This window comes from Rhinatrema bivittatum, chromosome 3 (genome assembly GCF_901001135.1).
Source record: "Rhinatrema bivittatum chromosome 3, aRhiBiv1.1, whole genome shotgun sequence".
NCBI classification, from domain to species: domain Eukaryota; kingdom Metazoa; phylum Chordata; class Amphibia; order Gymnophiona; family Rhinatrematidae; genus Rhinatrema; species Rhinatrema bivittatum.
This window is the reverse complement of record NC_042617.1, coordinates 181,074,063-181,096,008: the sequence shown is the minus strand read 5'-3', so window position 1 is coordinate 181,096,008 and position 21,946 is coordinate 181,074,063. Positions and strand designations below refer to the sequence as shown.

The 21,946-nt window shown below is 44.6% G+C and overlaps 1 protein-coding gene across 4 annotated transcripts in view; it reads right to left on the bottom strand.

The window, feature by feature from the left end:
- KMO (kynurenine 3-monooxygenase) overlaps positions 1-21,946 on the bottom strand; it is a 142,689-nt gene that overhangs the window by 105,745 nt on the left and 14,998 nt on the right. For all 4 annotated transcript variants that reach the window (XM_029594006.1, XM_029594007.1, XM_029594005.1 and 1 more), the window contains exons 2-3: positions 19,419-19,488; positions 8,138-8,235 (exon numbers count right to left, since the gene is read on the bottom strand). In XM_029594006.1, coding sequence (XP_029449866.1) covers positions 8,138-8,235; positions 19,419-19,488 — 168 coding nt within the window. The remainder of the gene's footprint in view (positions 1-8,137; positions 8,236-19,418; positions 19,489-21,946) is intronic.

Here is a 21,946-nt window from a genome sequence, read left to right as displayed (position 1 = left end):
GACTTTCCTCTCTCCCACGGCCCGGAAGCCGCCCTTGATATCTTGCTTCATCGCGGCCGGAGCCGTGGACTTTCTGTCCTCTTCGCGGCTGGAAACCGCCACCGACACCTTCATGATCTTCGCGGCAGGAGGCCACATCCCCAGGCTCGATTGGCGGCTGGAGCATCCTCCGGGGTTCCTGCAGCGGCTGGAGCCGCTGCCGTCATCAGGGCCTGCGTTCAGGCCCAGCCCTGTTGCCTCTGTCGCTATGTCGGTGCAGGACTGCTGTCCATGGTCCTGCACAGCCAGCTTCCTGCCTCTAGGCGCACGGCTGCGCCTCTCTGCTGAATTTAAAGGGCCCACGGCCGGATATGCCATGGGCTCCACCTTTGTGACTGTTTCCTGCACCAGCCCTATAAAAGGTCTGTGCCTGCATTCAGACCTTGCCTTGCATCAGAGTTACTTCACTCTGGAGGCTTCTGCCTGCCAGAGCTCCGTCAGGTCTTCTGTCTTCTCCATGGAGCTCCTCGTCTCGACTTCTCATCTCGTCATGTTCTGTCATGTCTTCGTTGCCTGAGGTCCCCGTCCAGGTGTCCTGGTGTCTCGTCTTTGGACATCCTCCGTTCTGATGTTCCTGGTTCCTTGGTGTCCTGCTCCTGAGCCTTCTGTTCTTGTCAGGCCTTGGTCCCTCGGATGACGTCTTTCCCGAGTTTGGAGTTTCCGTCGGCACCGGGAAAGTGTACAGAAAAGCAGTAAAAACTGTCCTCCGACTTAATATCATAGCGATATTAAGTCGGAGGTCCCAAAAGTAAAAAATAATAGCGCTATTACCCCTTACTGAATAAGGGGTAAAGCTAGTGCATCAAAAACGCGTGTCCAAACGCGGGTTAACAGTGCGCTCCGCCGGAGTGCACTGTACTGTATCGGCCTGAAAGGTAATGTGGTAACTCTTTGATAGATAGTGTGGTAACTCTTTTAGTATTATGAACAGGCTACACACCTAATGGCTCACTGTTTCCATTCAGGCAGTGCTTAAATGGTGTTGATTACATCCAGAAGTGCAATGATTCTAATAGGTTGTAATTTATGATGATGAATTCCGGTTTTTCTTTTAAAAACCGGATATGTGGTGTACGCGTGTACAGTGTCTTAACAATACACATCAACAGACTTTTATCATTTAACAGACATTTGGTATGAGGTTAGTAGATTGATATTTTGAGTTGGATAGTTAATTATATTCTTTTCATATATGTTTTTGTGTATATTTTCAACATAATTATATAACAAGTTAATTTCTTGATTTATAGATTGTTGTATTGGAGCGGGTTTGATCGTTATGGATCATAATTTATGAGGTTTTGCATTATCTGACCAGTAAGTCAGATTTCATTTTGATGTTATAATAATTTTGAGTAAGGTATTTGAGTTCATAATAACAGTTCAAATAATATATTTTATATATGAGGGAAAGATTGTGTCGATATGATGGATCAAGTGAAAAGAATTTTGACATGCATGTGATTCTCTCAACATATCTGAGCATTGAGGATTTATTCTAGCAAGTTATTCCTCCATCAAATACTTGGTAGTGATTTTCGCTCTAGAAACCAATGGGAGATAAATGTACACTTAATAGAAGACAAAAGAGAAGTTGATGCCCCTGAAGAAGCCTAACAGACAAAACAGCAGGGACGGTTGTCAGGGTGCATTGAGTTTTTTGGGGGGGTGTATTTGTCTTTTTTTCCAGTTACTAGATATTTAATAGAAGGTATTTAACCCTTTTCAACTATAAGGCATTTGATACTTAAATTCAACATCCGTGTAGTGCCTATACAGTAATGGGTAGATTTTTAAACCCCTACGTGCATAAATCCCAGGGTTTATGCAGGTGGCCGGGTCTTAAATGCGCCGGGAGAATTTTCAAACGGGCCCAGTCACGCTCTTAAACCTCGGAACGCAAATAAGTGCCAGGGCCTGAAAAGGGGGTGGAGAGGGGCGGGGCTGGAGGTGGCTGGGACAGCGGCCATTTGCCATTGTGCCAGGGAAGCGATGAAACAAAAAAAAGGGAAGGTAGGAGAACAGGTTTAGGGGATGGGAAGAAGAGGGAGGGAGTATGGGTAGGGGGGTAGGGAAGTTCCCTCCCGGTCCACTCTTTAATTGGAGTGAACTGGAAGGGAAATCAGAGAGGCCCGATTGCGTCGCTGTGCGTAATCTTATAAAATTTGGCGCCCCCTGCACACGCTGCCCGCACATGCGTGTGCGGACTATAAAATCCCACTCGCATATGTGCGCGGCCATGAAATTTTATAACATGTGTGCGTCGACGCGTGCATGTTATAAAATTGGCGCATCCATGTGTGCACGCTAGGAAGTTCGCGCACATGGACGCGCGTGCAACTTTTAAAATCTACCCCTAATATTACAGGAATGTATTATCTATATAAGAGTGACATTGTGGTATTTTTTATATATGGGTATGTATGATTTGGTATGATTGGTATGAATGGTGCGGTATGATAATTTTCTCAAATTGAGTATGGTTATAGATGAATTTGTATAGTAGGTAATACAGTGTGTATTATTGTTTATGTACACACAAGCGATATTTTGCTTTTTGTAATATAAATTATTCGTTTTGTAATAAAAATTATCCTTTTTCAAAATTGTTATTAAAAATTATTCCTTTATTTACTTATATGTATCATTAGGCTTAGGATTATATGTGAACTTAGTAGTAGTGACATATTGTTCTTTACAGAGTCTCTCTCTCTCTCCTACCTGAACGGCATGTGCGATAAAAACCCTTTTCCAGTAATGCACTCTGCAGTGCATTGATCAGCGCATGAAGCTTAAAATAGCGCAGGTGCGATAAATTTATCACACCTTGCGGAAATTACCTATACAATGTGGGAGCAGGGAAATTAGCCTAACCATGCCCCCTTTTTGGAATAATTTCTACTTAGGTGTCTATCCACAACCTGAAGCTTACTCCACATTATTCTGAGCTTCTTTATTTTTTTCTTGTTATCTATTCCAGACTCTCGCTTCTATCTTAACTTGCAGGCGACAATAATTAGGTAATTTTCATTTCCAGTTTTATGGAACTCACTACTGAGTAAGTTACAAAGAGAAACAGATTATTTAAAATTCAGGAAAAAATGAAAGATATGATTTTTTCAGCAACTTAATGGATACAAGTTTATGTGTACATGTTTTGCTGGTTGTATGTATTTTTTAAATATGATTTTATATTTTTTGTGATTTATGTACATTTTTTTTTTACTTTATAAAATTTCCATATTAAGTACAAAATATCACTTCATAGAAGCTGACATCAAATTATTTAAAAAGGGGATTAAAACCTGGCTTTTTAAACAAGCCTACCAAGAGCTTTTAGCATAAGTATCTCACTCTCCTGATTTTATACCAAGATAATGTATATTTTTCTTTTTATTATACTATCTCTGCCCTAACTATATTACCTCTCTAAGGGCCTCATTTTCTAAACAGATCGCACGCGATAAGGGACATTTCGCGTGCGATACCAAAATGGGGGCAGAGTCGGCCCCGGAAGAGGAGGAGTCGGGGCGTCACCGGGGCCGACTCCGCGAAGACGCCGCGGACAATGAAAAGGTAAGGCCCTTTTCGCGTCCGAGTTCGCGCCCAATAGCTACACCTTCTATGGTGGTGCAGGCCCGCCCCCCATTTCGGCCCCCCGACCCTCATTCCCTAAAGTATCGCAGGCCTGCGATACTTTAGAAAATGAGGCCCTAAGTGTTTACATTTTGATTATTTAGCCTACTATTTAGTTTACTATGTTAATTATTTATATTATGAAACAATGTATTTAATTCCTTTCTTCTTTGGAAATGCAAATAATTTTAAATGATTCATTGCTAACTACTGTAAACCGATTTGATATGCTTGCATGAAAAGTTGGTATATAAAAATTATTAAATAAATAAATAGTATTCACAGTCAAACAGAAAATATTACATAAACACTTTCAATATGAAAGTTACAAAAGTTCACTATTATGCAAAAAACACAAAAATCCAGGAAATTCTGACAAAAAGAAAAGTAAAGATACTCTATAGCAAACACTTAGATAACTATAAATGAGAAGTAGGCTTCAGACACAGGGGGCTCAACTGGAAGAGGCCCTCCTACCTTATCACACCCCAAAACTTTAGCATTGAAAACAGAAATTTATCTGGGAAGACTCAAAAAAATACCTATTTAACATTTCAGTATCTGATCAAACATTTTGCAGGATGCTTATGAAAAACATTAAGGTGAATTTTAAGACCTGCGCTTGGGAGCACATTTACATGCATTTGCCGGCTCACACACACGGACGCGACGAATGCATGTAAATGTGCTCCCAAGCGCAGGTCTTAAAATTCACCTTAATGTTTTTCATAAGCTTCCTGCAAAATGTTTGATCAGATACTGAAATATTAAATAGGTATTTTTTTTTTAGTCTTCCCAGGGGTCACCACATTAATGCAGGTTTCAGCGTGGGTTTCTGCGTGGTTTATTACACAGGGCCTTGACTGCACATTCTCACATGTAGTTTACTTCTGCGCGGATTTTCTGCACGCATCTCATATGCGCCCTTGATTACATCCCGTGCAGGCGCCCGCTTTTGCCACTCACGCGCTAAAAGAAATACGCGCAGATAACTAGCACTGATTTCACTGTGAGTCTTATTTTATCGGCCCCTAAGAATCCAACCCCCCCACCCCCCCCCCAAGGGGCTTCTGCCTTTTAAAGCAGCAGGAAGCAACTACTGCAACAGCCCACATGGCGGAGCTGGCAAATAGGTGGTAGGCTTCCCTCCACCTATGCTGATGGGATAGTCTTCTTAGCAGAGACCCAGTGGAGCTCTGCATTAGCATATCCACAAGGAGAGATTCATTCCCTGTCGTGACTCCCTAAGTTGAACTGGCCAATACTGGTTAATGGATCCATCCTCCAGAAACTTGTCCAAACCTTTTTTTGAAAAACTCATTCTCTGGCAAAAAAAAACCAACCAAATCCCACAGTTTAATTGTGCAGTGACTGAAAAAATACTTTATTCAATTGGCTTTAAATCTGTTACCAGTTAGTATCAAGGAGTGCCCCCTATTTCTTGTATAATAAATAATGGTACCCTATTAACTTGTTCCAACCACTCATGATTTTATAAACCTCTGTCCCCTTTCAATTGACTTTTCTCCAAGCTAAAGAGCCCTAATCTATTAATCCTTTCTTCATAAGGGATCCATTCCATACCTGTTATCATTTTTTTTTGCCCTTCTCTGAACCTTTTCTAGTTCTGCCATATCTTCTCTGAGAGGGAACAGCCAGAAATGCACACAGTACTCAAGGTATGGTCACACTATAGATCAATATAGAGCATCATTATATTCTCTGTTCTGTTTTCTATTCTTTTTTGAATAATTCCTAACATTTTATTTTCTTTTTTGGCTGCTGCTACACACTGAACCAATGATTTCAAGTACTGGCTGTTGTGTTTGTGGCATTGTGGACCCTTGGTCGCTGTAGAGATGACTCCGCCCATGGGGAGGGGCCCCATGGGGAACCACAGCTATAGGCTGAACTCAGATAGCAGGCACAGTATGGATAGAGGCTTTATTGTACTGCTGAGGATGGATGATGTAGGCAGGAAGGTAAGGCACTGAGATCCATGAGGTGCCAATACGTTCAACAGGCTCGGATGTATAATCTCACCCAGATGATCACGATAGGTGGGAGTCCGCAGTGGGGGTAACGCCGCGGCTGGTGGGTGGAGCTGGAGCACCGGATCGTAGAGGTACTCACAGGAATGTAGGTGTCTTCCTGATGATGAATTGGTGGGACCAAAGGTCCGTGGTGCAGGATACATAGGCTGGTAGGCCCTCGAGGAGCGAGTACCTGATAGTCCGATATCCTAAAATGGAGAAGAGAAAGAAAGACCCCCGAGGAGCGGTTGTCTTAATTAGTAGAGGTCCCGAAGGGTAGTTGGAAGCGAGAGACCCCCGAGGGGCGAGTGTCTAGAGCTTCTTGAAAAGCGAGGCCCTTGGAGTGAAAACGGCGTCTAAGCGTGCAGCTTAGAGCGGTCAGAGTAGCTAAACCGAAGTCCTTGCTAACTCAAAGGTGGTAGCGAAACGGAGGCTTGATATACCCGGAGGTATTGACGTCATGTGGTGGGGCTGCTCCCGAGGTTCCCGCCATGACGTGTATTTGAGTGTAGGAGATGTGCGCGCGTGCGCCCTAGGAGGCCACGGGAGAGAGCATGGCGGACTGGGATGCCAATGCTAGGTTGGAGACACCAAGACCCTCAGCACCGGAGGCAGCCATCTTGCCCAAGGAGAGAGAGAAGGGAAGAAAAGAGGTAAGGCAGAGAGATCGCAGCCGTCTGCGACCGATGGATGCAAGACTGGCTACAATGACACCAGAGTCCTTTTCCTGAGCTGTAACTCCTAATGTGGAAACCAGCATTGTATACCTCTACTTAGAATTATTATTCTCTGTGTGCATCATAAGAACATAAGATTTGCCATATTGGGTGAGACCAAGGATCCATCAAGCCCAGTATCCTGTGTCCAACAATGGCCAATCCAAATCACAAGTACCTGGCAAGTACCCAAACATTAAATGAATAGATCGAAACCTTTTCTAAAACCCAGCTACACTAACTGCCAGAACCACATCCTCTGGCAATGAATTCCAGAGATTAATTTTGTGTTGAGTGAAAAACTAATTTACTTCGATTTGCTTTAAATGAGCTATTTGCTAACTTCATGGAGTTCACCGATTCACATTTACCCGTTCAAGCCCTTTTATGATTTTGTAGACCTTTATCATACCCCCCTCAGCCATCTCTTCTTCAAGTTGAATAGCCCTAACCTCTTTAGCCTTTCCTGATAGAGGAGTTGTTCCATCCCCTTTATCATTTTGGTCACCCATCTCTGTACTTTCTCCAATGCAACTATATCTTTTTTGAGATGAGGTGACCAGAACTGCACACAATATTCATGGTGCGGTCTGGGGTGGATTGCCCTATCGGGGGATCGGGTATCCCCCGGTGGGCCAGTCGCGTTAGTCACGTGGTCTGCCGAGCACGGCTGTGACAGAGCCGCACTCGACAGACCACGTGGTATCTCCTGGGCCAGCCTGGGAGGCAAATCCCCGGGCCGGTTGTCAGCGGTAATCCGCCCCTGGTGCGGTCTCACCATGGAGCGATAGAGAGGCATTATGACATCTACCATTTTGATCGCCATTTCCTTCCAAATACGGTAATTCCTAACATTCTGTTTGCTTTTTTGATCGCCACAGCACACTGAGCCGACAATTTCAATGCATTATCCACTTTGATGCCTAGATCTCTTTCCTGGGTGGTAACTCCTAAGAGAGAGTCTAACATTGTTTAACTACAGCATGGGTTATTTTTGTCTTTATGCATCACCTTGCACTTGTCCACATTAAATTTCATCTGCCATTTATATGCCCAGTTTCTCATCTTGGAAGTTCCTCCTGCAATTTCTCACAGTCAACTTATGTTTTAACTACTTGTAATAATTTTGTGTCATCTGCAAATATGATTACTTCACTCAGTGCTGCCTTTTCTTGATCTTTTATGATTAAGTTAAACACCACCAGTCCCCATACAGATCCCTGGGGCGCTCCACTCTATACCTCTTTCTATTGGGAAAACTGACCATTTAGTCCTGCTCTTGGTTTCCTATCCTTTAACCACTTATGAATTGACAACAAGGCATTGCTTCCTATCCTATCACTTTTTTAATTTCCTGAAAAGTCTCTCATGAGGGATTTTATCAAAAACCTTTTGAAAATCCACACACACCATATCGACTGGATTATGTCTTATTCCAATTCTTCCCTGTTTCATGCTCAGATTACTTTTTCCTTTGTGCTTTATAGTGGATTCTAGTGCTGCGCCTTTCTTGATTTGAAATTCTGATTTTCTGCATACTTTTGATTACTGCTTATTCCCTTTGACTTTATTATATAATACAGTATTTTCATACCCAAAACCAACTAAATTAAAAAAAAAAACATTTATACGAAGAGATGTTGTGTATGCATAGCTAATCGTTCTCATGATTTCTCATGGAACAGGAAGTGAATACAGGCTGCCTTGTAGTACCTTGTCCTTCATTCCAACAGCTTCCAGGGCTTGGAGTCCACGATAGGAAAGTGCCAGATTGATACTTCGACCACTAACAATCTTGGCAGTACGAATATCTAGAAAAGGAAAAGGAAACAAACACATTTTGCACACCAGCAAAATATTCAGCAGACTAAAAAATAGGAATGTGCAGAGAAATGTTTTTCCTTTTGGTTTGCTTTTTGTTGGTTTTAGATCATTTTGTGGGGGTTTTTTTTCCCATTTTTTTTTGTTTTTATTTGTTTTGGAATATAGTGCACACTATTTTCTGAAATGAATGAATCCAAAAAGTCTCAGGATTTTGGAGGGGGATTGTGCATTCATTTGCGGTAAAATGCCCCATGAAACAAAATTCCCCATTTGGTTTGAATTACCATTCCTTTTGAAATGAATGCACATCCCAACTAAAATAAGAACACTTAACATTAAAAAAAAAGTGAATACGTCAGAGGGGCCCAACTGAAACCTTTCAGCCTTTTCATATTTATATGCATTTGACTTATCATACTATCTTTGTGCTAACAATATCTTGACTCACCAAACTTATAGGTGAATTTTAAAAGCCCAGCACGGGCCAAAACTAGGAGATATGTGCCTAAAAGATTTTAAAAGGCACCTGAGTATGCGTGTATTTCCCACTACATGCACAGAGGGGCAGATTTTCAAAGGCTATGCGCGTAACCCGAGAAAATCTGTCCCTGCGCGCGCAAGACTCGGGACGCGTGTATGTCCCGGGGCTCCGAAAAAGGGGTTTTCCAGGGGCGGGGCTGAGGCCTCCAGAACAGTCGCTGTGCCAGGGGATGGCGCGCCGGCAGCTGGCCGGCGCGCAAGTTACGCCTGCCCAAAAGCAGGCGTAACTTCAATGATAACGGTGGGGGGGGGGGGGGGGGGGGTTTAGATAGGGCTGGGGGCAGGTTAAATAGGGGAATGAGGGGAAGTTGGGGAGGGGGCGGAAGGAAAGATCCCTCCGTGGCCGCTCCGATTTTGGAGCGGCCTTGGAGGGAAAGGAGGAAGCCTGCGCGGCTCAGCGCGCACAAGGCGTGCACAATTGTGCACCCCCTTCCGCGTGCTGCCCCTAGATTTTATAACATGCATGCGGAAGCGTGCGCATGTTATAAAATCGGGCGTAGGTTTGTTCGCGCTGGGTTGCACGAACAAATCTACGCCCACACGCAGGTTTGAAGATCTGCCCCAAAATGTTTTTCCAAAAAAAGGGAAGGGGAGTGGGAGTGGTCTGGGTAGGGCATGAGCGTTCCTGGATTTCTCAATGAAACCAGTACATAAATACATACACACACATGCACGTGCTGGGGTCCTCTGCCACGTAACTTTACGTCTGCTATGGATGGGGTGTAAGAACATAAAATACAAAAAATCTAGGCATGTCAGCAGGGTTTTAAGGGTCAGGGCTATTAAACCTGGGCGGTTTGGAAGTCCTATCCCTTGCCTGGGCAAACTGGGAACAAATTGGGAAAACTGGTAATTGCATCGGCACGTATGTCTACTAAAATCCCCCCTACTCACACAGTAGAAGCGGCACTTGCACGCATATATGTGCACATTCAGCCTATTTTATACCATGCGCGCATATATGCGTGTGTGTTATAAAATGGACGAAACTCTGGATGCGAGCCGACAAACGTGCATACATGTTCACTCGCGCAGCTGATTTAAAGTTATCATCCCTCAGTTTGCTCAAGTACAGCACTCACGAAGTTTCCTCTGCTTTAGTTAATCTCTTTTCCATTTGTATTTGACTTGGAAATTCTAGAAAAACATTATATATGGAACACATCATAACTTTACCAATAACAGAAATGTGGATGGAGGTTGGCTACACAAGACAAAATTATTTGTACTCAAAAGCATAAACAAGGAATAAGGAGGTGGCTTATAAAAGATAATGTGTACATGACTTAGGACCCTATTATAGCTATAGATTTATTAAATACAATGAGGTCAGTATTCAAAGCAGTTGTTTGAGTAATGGAAAGGAAATGATCAGGTAAGCAGTAATTTCTCCTTCCTTAGCGTTCGGGTAGGTCAATCCCAATAAATGGGATGTACAAAAGCTAATCCCGAATAGGGCAGGACCCTGCCAGCGGCCTAGTCAAAACCACCTGCGCAAAAGCAGTGGCCTCCCTAGCCCTAACATTCAAGCGGTAATGCTTAGAGAAGGTGTGCAAAGATGACCATGTCACCGCTCGGCAAATTTCAGCACACAACAAATGAAGCTCTGACTATGATACTGCCTGAGCCCTTGTGGAATGCAATCTAATCTGCTTCAGTAAGATAACCTCAGCAGCCACATAGGCTGCCGTAATGACCTTCTTAATCCAATGGGCAATTGTTGCCTGAATCACTGGTGCTTCCTGCTTACCTCCACCATGGAGCATGAACAGGAAATCAGACTTTCGATAGTCTTAGTCTTCTGCAAGTACCGTAGTAAATGACGCTTGACATCCAAGGAACACAAAAGGTGGTACTCAGCTTCATCTCTGCCCCTGTCTAAGGCAGAGAAACCCCTTTGGGCACAAAAAGAAGGCACAGTCTGAAGTTGAACCGCACCAGAGTCATACAGAGAACAGGCTCACGGCAGGAAAAAGCCTGCAGCTCAGAGACCTGACGTGCCGAACAGATTGTTACCAAAAAATTGTCTTCAAAGTAAGAAGCCGCAAGGAAAGAGTACACAGCAGTCGAAAAGTCGGATCTGCCAAGAACTCAAGGACCAAGGTAAGATCCCACAAAGGCACCTGAAGCCACAGTGGGGGGTAAAGCTGTTTAACTCTCCACAAGAAATGGGACACGTCCAGATGGGAAGACAAAGGCCCTCCATCGTCTCTTCCCCTGTCACAAGTCAATGCTGCAACTTGAACCTTCAAGGTATTAAGGGCCAAACCCTTAAGCAAGCCGCCCTGTAAAAATTCCAAAATCAAAGGAATATCCACCTTGAGCAGTTGAGTACTTCGCTCAGAACACTGGGCCTCAAAGACCCTCCAAACTAATGTAAGCTAGAGAAGTAGAAAATTTCCGGTCCTGAAGAAAAGTGGAAATTACAGAAAGTGAATAACTGCGCTTAAACAGCCAAGCCCTTTCAATGGCCAAACTGTAAGACAGAATGTTCCAGATCCTCATCCAGAAGAGGCCCTTGATGCAACACATCCATTCGAGATGGTAGCCAGAGGGGATTGTCCACCAAAAGTCTCTGGAGATTGGCATACTACAACTTTCAAACCCAATCTTCTGTACCAGCCTGCCTATCAAAGGCCAAGATAGGAATGCATACAGCAGTGCCCCATGTGGCCCTTCCTGAACAAGAGCATCTATGCCCATTGCTTTTGGGTCCTGCCTGCAACTGAAGAAGCGTGAAACTTTCGCGTTGTTGAAGTTCACCAACAGATTTAGAACTGGTAGGCCCCAGTGGTTCACCAGGAGCTGAAAGGCCTCGTCAGCCATTCTCCTGGGTCCAAGCTTCTTCTGTTTCGGAAATCGGCTCTGATATTGTCCTTTCTGGCAATGTGAGAGGCAAATATGCTTAGGAGATGCTGCTCTGCTAATACCATGAGCACATCTATCTCCTCAAACATCTGTTGACTCTTGGTTCCATCCTGATGATTAATGTAAGCCACTATTGTTGCATTAATGGACATTATCCAGACCACACAAGCCTCTAGCTGCTCAGCGAACCCTAAGCATGCTAACTGAACCGCTCATGCCTCCAGATTGTTGATGTTCCACTGCTGCTCCACTGAACTCCAGTACCCCTGCACCATCAACTCCTGATAGTGAGGGCTGCCCCCCCCCCCCCAGCCCCGAAGGATCGAATCTGTTGTGAGTACCAACTACTCTGGCATCAGGAAAATTCCCTTCCTGAGATGGTCTATGTGTACCCACCAGTTCTGCGACTGTGGAATCCATGGGGAGAGCAAGGCACGCTGAAGGGGAAGCATATGTGACCTCACCCAGGGAACCACTTCTAATGTGGCAGCCATCATCCCCCAGGAACTGTAAATAAGACCACACAGTGGGATGAACAGAGTTCTGCAGGGATCGGACTCACGGCATCAATGAGTGGATCTGAGACTCCAGCAAAAACACTCTGCCCTGCCTTGTATCAAATTGAACCGCAAGATACTCAAGGGTCTGAGACGGCTTCAAATTGCTCTTGGCCAGATGCCAGATTCACCACCCAGCTTAGTTTCTGTAGCAAGGAAACCACCCTACAGGAAACGCTAAGACTCTCTTTCAATGTCTTGGCTCGAATCAACCAGTCATCCAGATAGGGGTGAATTACAATGCCTTCCTTGTGAAGGGCTGTTCCTACCACTGCCATACCTTTGGAAAAGGTCCTGAGTGCTGTAGCTAGTCTGAAAGGCAAGGCCTGAAACTGGTAAGGACGATCCAGGATGGCAAATCAGAGAAACCTCTGATGTTTCTGCCGGATGGGAGTATGCAGATACACTTCCATCAGATCCAGAGATGTGAAGTATTCCCTGCATGAACCACCATTTCCATCCTGAAAAGCGTGACTCATAGATGTTGGTTGACACTCTTGAGATCCAGTTTGGACCAAAATGACCCTTCTTTCATTTTTGTGCATAACAAATAAATGGAATATCAGCCCGTATTTTGCTGTCATTCAGGAAAGGGGATCACCACTTTAAAAATCAACAGCTATTGTAATGTTGCTTCCACTTCTACCCTCTTCTCAGGGAAGGTGCATAGAGAGACCATGAAGGCATCTGGAGGAATCCGAAGAAATTCTAGAGTATAGCCATGCTGAACCACTTTGAGAACACATTGATCCGAAGTAATCTGGGCCCACCTGTGATAAAACAGGATAGACGACCCGCATCACCAGGTGAGCCCACGAACCTTAATTGGGAAGACCGAGGGGCTCTGCCTCCAAAGTCCATATTCTTTCGAGGACCTCAGGATGATAGGACTGAGAAATGCAGAAGGAACGGGATCTCTTTCCTCTATAAGGCCGAAAATGCCAATAGTCTTGAGAACGGCCACTCACCCGAGATGTCCAGGAAACTGGTTTCTTATCCTCCGGCAAATGCGGGACCTGGGTCTCTTCCCATCTTTTCCAATTCACTGCCAAACAAAAGCGAGCCTTTGAAAGGCAGCTTAGTCAGATTGGACTTTGAAATAGTATCTGTGGACCAGTTGCACAGCCACAGCTGTTGCCTGGCCGCAATAACTGAAGCAGCTTCTCTGGTGGCTGTGCATACTGCATACCAAGTCACAGCCCGCATCTGCCAAGAAGGCGGTCCCAGGTTCTACCATAGGTCCTAAATCGGACCCAACGCCACCAGACTCTTGAAAAAACCACAAGGTAGCCCATGCTACCAAGGCACAACAAGATGCAATTTGCAAGTTCATTGTCACTGCCTCAAAGGCTTGCTTCAGGATAATCTTAATCCTTCTATCTTGAGCATCCTTCAGAGCCACACCTCCATCTACAAGGGATGGTGATACATTTCATGACAGAACACACCAAGTCTTCCACCTTAGGGAAATGCAACTGGTCTCTGGCCTGTGGATCCAAGGGTATAAACCCACTAAGACACATCCTCCTTTAAAGGATGCTTCTGGCGCTCTCCATTCCAGATCAATCAACTCCTGGATTGCATCCAAGAGGAGAAAGAAACAAGAAGCCTTGTGCAGGGAGACCAAGAGGATCCTTCTTCTGCATTCCCAAGGAGTCAGGCACAGCCACTTTGAGGGTCTTCAAATAACAGTTGCCAGATCTGAGATATCTGACCTGGCAACTCGTCTCTCTAAAATGTTACGTTCTGTGTGTCTTGAACCAATAGTGGGCCCTTGGGTTATGGCGAGTGAAGACTCCGCCCACAGGGAAGAGCTCTGTGGGCACTCACCACAACAGGCGAGGTCTCAGCAGTGATGGACAACAGAGGAAACAACTTTATTATATAGCCAATGGTGATCCGAGGAGCGGATCAATAGAGTCAGTCCAGAGTATGACCTGCAAGCTGATCAGTCCGATAGTAATCCGCAGTGCGGAGTAGTCCGGAGAATACCTTCTCTGGGCGTAGCTTGTGCTGGCAACTTTGGTAGTGGTCTGCAGCGTGGGGTAGGCCGGAAGCAGGTGGAATAGTTGTACAAGACAGGAGGGATCCAGTAGTGGCCTGCAAGCGGGGTAACCCGAGAATCCATGCCACAAAGGTAGAAGAACAGGTACTTTACTCGCACCGCTACTATGGAAGTAGATGGAAGATCAGGCACCGAGGAGGCCCGAACAGGAACAGCAAGGGTCATCTGAGAACGATGCAGGAACTCACTGGTAACGAAGTGAGGCAGGTAGTAATGGCTCTCTGAGGAGTAGATAGCCCTGAGTGCGGCAAGGTCCCCGAGGAGCGGGTACCTAGGTCACCCAGAAAGGACAGCAAGGCGAAGTCCCAGAGTGGCGGAAATAGCAGGACAGGAATCCTTGCTAACTTGTATAGCAAGAAGTCAGCTGAGCTTAAGTATGGTAAACAGATAACGTCATGCGGTGGTGACGCCCCAGAGGTTCCCGCCATGACGCGTTTAAGAAGGGGCAGGCGCACATACGTGCCTTAGGTAATCCTGGATGTAAGATGGCTGCCAGGAGCACCCACGCCGTCTCGGGCACGCCATGAGGGTCGGTGTGTGGAAGCGGAGGCCGCCATTCTCCCCAGACTCGGAGCTGCATAGAGAAAGAAGGTGAGCAGCAAAAGTCGCAGCCGCCTGCGACCGACGGGTACAACATAAAAGAAACATATAAGAGTTCTATATGGCTCCAAATCTGGAGGGATCATCCCCTTCCTCACCAGGAAAGCCCCCACCATCATCATTGGTATCATCCTGATCTACCTGCATTCAAGCTCTGTCAGACCACACTGCGCTACGGTGTTTGACCGTGGAGAAAGGCAGAGCAGCACTCGGAGCGCCTGGACCTACCTTAATAGGAACCGTCACTTCAACAGACTGGCTCTGTAGAAATGTCTGCAATTCCTGGAAGAATTCCACACAGGAAAAGGAGACCGGGTCCATTCCAAGCCCCATCCTCTGAACCTGATTTCCTGTGAGCCAGTGACCCCTGAGGACTTGACCCATGGACACCTGCAGTGTCTAACCTTGGTCCCACTCCCTTCAGACTGAGGAGATGGACCATTGTCAGCAAAATCGGAAGGAGGCAAATCTCTCCGAGCATCCAGGCAGCGCTGAAACAGGCTTAAAGAAAGCTCCAGCTGAATGGCTCTGATGTGGCAGGCAGCACAGATAGATAGGCGCTTAAGTTTCTTTGCCGAGGGCACCATGCTGTAAGCACACGGCCTGATGAAGGCTCATGCCTAGCTTTCCCGCATGTACAAGAGCGTCTAATATGGACACACAAAAAATGTGCATCCAAGCCCACACTCCTAGGCCGCTCATCCTACTGGACACCCAAACTGGACGCCCAGAACTGACACCTAAACTGGGCGCACAAGATGTGCGTCCAGAAGGAAGAACGCCCAAATTGCACGCACAGATGAGAATGAGCACACACACAGACGCTCAAGCGCACGCAGGTGGTTTGTAGCCAAAAAGTACGCGAAAGTACCCTGCAGCCTATCGCGTGCCAAAACAGGAGAAGTCTGGGAGCAGAGCCTAGCCAAATGACTGCTCAACCCAGCGTGCCAGCACTCTCTCCTCACTTCACAGAACTCCTCAGAGATGTGTGAGTGGGACAGCCAAACAACGAGGAAACAAACTCTGCTGTCTCCTGTCATTTACTCTTTATTTATTTATTTATTTTTAAATTGGCTGAAAGCAGGAACGGGTCCCAGCTACAGGGGGAGAGGGCTCAAGTCTTCACTGCCAAGCCTCTTTCGGCCTGCAATCACTAACTGGAATTTAAGTCCATGCCAGTCAAGGCTACCAGACTGAAGGCACTCTACTGAGGGAGGGTCCACATGGTATCACTGCAGGAGGCAAGCAATGCTACATACACATCTCCTTTCCAATTTCTTTCTTCTTTTTTTTTTTTTTTTACTCACAGGCAATCCGGCGAAGGGAAATGCATGTCCACCATCTACTGGAGACAGAGAATACTGGCAGGCTGATGTTGGGGTGGGACTATATGGCCAAGATGTTAGCTTTTGCTCCATCTCCATATGCTGGCAGAGATACATAACTCACTCGTTGGGATTGATCTACCCGAATGCTAAGGAAGTTCTTATTCTTGAAGAAAGGGAAGGGGGTAATTTAATAACAGAGTGCAGTAGGGTAAAGTCTGCATGTACCTATTACGTGCATATTTTACCCCAATTTTCTAAACAAATGTATGCACATACATTTGCTTTGAAAATTCCAATGTAAGTGCCTGCGTATGTGCAGAAACCTCCCTGTACAAAGTTATACCTGCTCTATTGAGGGCATAACTTGTGCGAGTGAACTTGTATGCATATTTTTTAAAGCAAAATTATGCATACAAGTCACAACTCTGCCCCCTGGAACACCTCTTCTCAGCGCTCCTAAACGTTTTATGGGCTATGAGGGAGTGTATAGAAAACTCCCTCAGACTACCTTAAAGGACCGGATACAGCTGTCTTACCCGGTCCTCCTTAAAATCCTAACTCAAATGGAATCCTGGGTGAAGGGAGGAGCCCTCACCAGAGTTTAAGAACTCAGGGCCTAGAAGGTATAAATAGGCCCCAAAGAGCAGGCAGAGACCCACCATATGCTAAGATCTGTTATGTTTAAGGACTGGGTATTTCCTGAAGCTAAGGTAAACTACCTTGTTTGTTTTGAGTTTACTTTTTCACTGTAAAGAAAGTGCACTCAAGGAACAGCCAGCATCTGCCTCCTTATCTCTCTGGTTGTTCCTGAGCTGCTACTGCCCAAGGTACTACATGCGTATAAATCATTTTGAAAATTTGCCCTTATAGATTATTGGGGTCAACACTCAAATAGTTCTTCTGGTTGAGCTCAGGATTTTAGCCAGACAAACCACAGGCTTTTAATTGCCATGATCCGACAATCTCCAAGTTCTCGGGCTTGAGTAGTTAATAAAACTTAGCCATATAACTTGGAGGTGGACCAGGGGTTTTCCGGGTGGAGTTAAGTTATCCAGCTAAGTCTGGTCATGCCAGAAAGCAGTCCTAAAGTCAGCCAAATAAGTTTAACCAGGTGCAAGGACTTTATCTGGATAGATTCAGTAGAATACCTAACCAAGAGCACTCCACTGAATACCCCAGACAAGTTATCCAGCTAACTCAAGCCAAATAACTTAACCAAAACCCCTCACTGCTGAATAACAGACTCTATTATATTACTATGTTATTCTATGGTAATATTTAATTTACAAAGCTAATGTACACATAATTTTCTAGACATTACACTATTTTAGCAATTGATAGCACTGTTAACCATAACATATGCTATAACAAATGTAATATCAGTTGTATTCAGTTTAGAGGACACAAGGGTCGACATTCAGCGCCACTGGATAAGTCCATACTTATCTGGCTGGATGTTAAGTGGTAGTGACTGAATGTCTGGCCATGGTTAGCAGCTGCCACTTATCTGGATAAATTTCTTTTGTGACTTTTGAAGTCAGAGAGCAAGGATAAAATAGGAAAATGAGTAGTGCACCAATGGGCGGGCGAGAGACATTTTAACATCTTGGCCCATAAAATGAGCCTGGCCATCTCTTTTGTCTTCAGGTTTTTATCTTCTCCAGTCTGCATCAGTTGCCAGTGGCTTAGCCACTATAAGCCAGAACACGGCCCCCAATTTTCAGGCCATTCATGTTCCAGCTGGGAGGTCCTGGGTAACCTGCACAGAATGGCAGTTACCTACACAAGCAACTTGCTGGGCAGACTGGATGGACCATTTGTGGGCTTTGTCTGCCATCATTAGTATGCTACTATGTCCTGACAATCTGGTGTGTGTGCAGAGGCCATTACTAATTTTTCCAGTGCTGAAAAGGATGTAGACAAGGGTCTGAATTCCAGAAGCAGGCTGGAAACTAATAAGCAGCAACACTAATTCCTGCTACTGACCATACACTGACAGGGACAACTGTGTGCAGCCTTTCACAATGGTGTTAAGTCTAGCTTACGCTAGCTCATCTACCTTTCTTCATGCTTTCATCTGTACTATGCATGCTACCTGCTCATCTGTTAGAACAGACATGAATGAGGTGCTAAAGAGACTTCCTGTTTTAAGTGTGGCCTTAGGGCCCCTAGATAGCATACTGGTGATGTTCTGCAATGAGGGTTTTCCAGCAAGGGGAGGACAGTAGAGGTCAGAGTGTGGGGCTATTAACTTGAGTGACAAAGTGTCCCAGCCCAGAAAGGGGAATGTGAGAAGAGGGAAGTATAACATAAGCTTCCCCGAGGATATAGGAGTTCTGGAGATGGAATATCAGTAGCATGGGATATACTTAGTTTTTGGTTTCTTGCCAGGTACTTGTAGCCTGGATTGGCCTCTGTTGGAAACAGGATGCTGGGCTTGATGGACCCTTGGTCTGACCCGGTATGGCAACTTCTTATGTTCTTATGGGGGGAGAGTGAGAGAGTGGAAAGATGAAACCAGTGCCATCTCTTGTGGTGCCACTTAGGCTGTGTAAAGGAGGTGCTTCCAAAACCTCTGGAGGAGTTAGGAGTAAAGGGAGTCTGAGAAAAGAGAGAGAAGTGAAGGAGCTGGAGTTTTTCTGAGCGGAACAAAAGGAACTGGGTTGGAGGCCTGCAGGAGTGGGAGTTCTGTGCCTGTTTGGAGCTTCAGTGCAGGGCTGAGGAAACTGTATCTGCCTAAGCCCTAATGGACAAGGGATGAGTTGTCCTGGAGCCAACCTTGGTGTTTTTGAGTATTGGAAAATACTGAAAGAGACTTTGAGAAGTTCCTGGGTCCGCAGAGGATCTGTGGGGGGGGGGGGGGGGGGAAGTTCTGAGTTTGGAGAAGGGTTTTCCCCCCCTCTAGATGAGAGTGAACTGCGATTTTGTGAGTTTGAAGTATTTTTCCTGTGTATTGAGATGTGGACTGTGAAAATGTTTCTTCCTTTTTGCTAAAATGGTTAAGTTTGAAGTAAACTGTCTTTTCTCTTCACAACTTTGGCTTGGGCATTTTGCTTCTTGTGGTATTCTTGGCCCAGTTTGGCTTTGCAGGTGAGTCTGCTCCCAGCCCAAGGACCTGTTTCAGTGGTGCCCGATGACTCTCCGGCGCTGGGAAGGTGACCCCTAGTGAAAGGAGGCCTACATGAGTATCTTAAATGGCAATTTATAGTTACCTTCTCTCGCTTCATAAAGATGAACTTGAAAGCCTTTGTGAGCAAAAAAACAAGCATTTAAAGCACCCACCTAGAATAGAAAAAAAAAAGATGTTTGATTATAAAAATAATCCCCCCTTCTTACTGGAAAAGGGAGAGGGGTTTGGAGAGTTTTTTTTCCTGATCAGCGAGGGGGAAGGGGCAGGAGGAAGGGGAAAGATACATTTCAGCAGTGATGGGAGGACTCAAACCATCAGACACAAATAGAATATGCAACACAGGATTTTGTGTTCCAAAGATGGAAAGCTTTACTGTATATAAACTTTTTCTATAGTGACAATCTCGCATTTGGCACATTTGCAAAGTATTTCAAACATCCAACACAGCTCCCATAAATATTAGCCCTTCCAAAGGAGTACATGAAGGATTAAGTCTCCTAATAAAGGCTTCACCGAATGAATATATTGTTTCCAGTGCTTCTGGCTGCTCCCCACAATATTTCCTCTGAATGGATAAGCATCTTAATAACTCCGTCTCATAATATTATTTCTCATGGAACCCAGGATATGGAGATCCTGGTTTGAGTATGATTTTCATGCTGCTAGCTATAAGCTGCACTCCTTTCACTGTTGCACAGCATGGGTACTCTTGGGAACATAACATACTGTAAACTAGGAAAACTCGCTTTCTCCTTCACCTGATAATTCATACTTTGTTAAACAGTACTTTTCAAAATATGGTAATGCTCCACTCTCTGAATTTAACAACCCCTCCCCCCCCCATCATCTACGATCTGCTGACAAAAATTTCCTCCAAATTCCCACAGTAAAAACTGCCAGGCTGAATTTAACTCATAATCGTGCGTTTTCAGTCGCAGGACCTAAACTATGGAATTCCCTACCCAATCATAAAACATGATTTCCAAAAAACTTACTTATTCTCACAAGCCTTTCCTAGCCCGCAATGCTAACCCATTACGTAAAATTGTACTACCCAGCTTTATTTATCAGAGACTGTAATTTCTATTCTATATCCAATACTTTTTCATTTGTGTTATTTTTTTACCTCATTTGATTATTATGTATGTTTCTTTTAATTGTAAACCACCTAGATCCGCTTTCTGTGTATATGCGCTATATAAAAACCTTTTAAATAAATAAGCAAATAAATAAATAAATAAATAAATAGGTATACAGCTGGCTGTTGCATGGGAATCCAGACAAATGAAAATCCTGTGTTGAACACTTCTAGTAACAACAAAGAGAGTCCTCTCCCTGTTCCTCCTGTGCATGCAAGGAGTTCTATTAATCACAGAGGAGAGCTCCTGCGCTTACCTGCTTCAAACTCCCTACCAGGGATATTTTCTGTAATTCTATCAGCCCAGGACTCTCTAGAAACTCACTGGGGGTCTCTATATCTCCTTCAGGTAACACTCCACTTTCAGCTCAAAGGCAGAGATGATTTAGAATTGGGAGAAATCATTGCATTTCCTGTACTAAAGGCACCAATTTAGTAAGGAACCCAATGACGTCCCTATATGAAGTTCATTAGAATAAGTGCACAGAAACAGTTCAGCATTGAGCTATAACTTTTCTCAGATCACATAATAACTTACATTCCCTGATTTATCTTTTTATATGATATTTAGGGTTCTAGAGAGATAACCTAATATAGGGATGGCCAACTCCAGTCCTCAAGAGCCACAAACAGGCCTGGTTTTCAATAAATGCACAAAGAATATGCATGAAATAGATAGAGAAAGTACATGTTTTCAATGAATTGCAGGTATTCGCACGTAACCAAACATACGCACATATGTTGTGGTAGACATGCATGCGCATAAGAACATAAGAAATTGCCATGCTGGGTCAGACCAAGGGTCCATCAAGCCCAGCATCCTGTTTCCAACAGAGGCCAAACCAGGTCACAAGAACCTGGCAAGTACCCAAACACCAAGAAGATCCCATGCTACTGATGCAATTAATAGCAGTGGCTATTAGCTAAGTAAACTTGATTAATAGCAGTTAATGGACTTCGCCTGCAAGAACTTATTCAAACCTTTTTTGAACCCAACTACACTACACTAACTGCAATAACCACATCCTTTGGCAACAAATTCCATAGCTTAATTGTGCGTTGAGTGAAAACTAATTTTCTCTGATTAGTCTTCAATGTGCTACTTGCTAATTTCAAGGAATGCCCCCTAGTCCTTCTATTATCTAAAAGTGTAAATAACCGATTCACATCTACTCATTCAAGACCTCTCATGATCTTAAAGACCTCTATCATATCCCCCTTCAGCCGTCTCTTCTCCAAGCTGAGCAGCCCCAACCTCTTCAGCCTTTTCTCATAGGGGAGCTGTTCCATTCCCTTTATCATTTTGGTTGCCCTTCTCTGTACTTTCTCCATCACAACTATATATTTTTTGAGATGTGGCGACCGGAATTGTACACAGTATTCAAGATGCAGTCTCACCATGGAGCGATACAGAGGCATTATGACATTTTCCATTTTATTAACCATTACCTTCCTAATAATTCCTAACATTC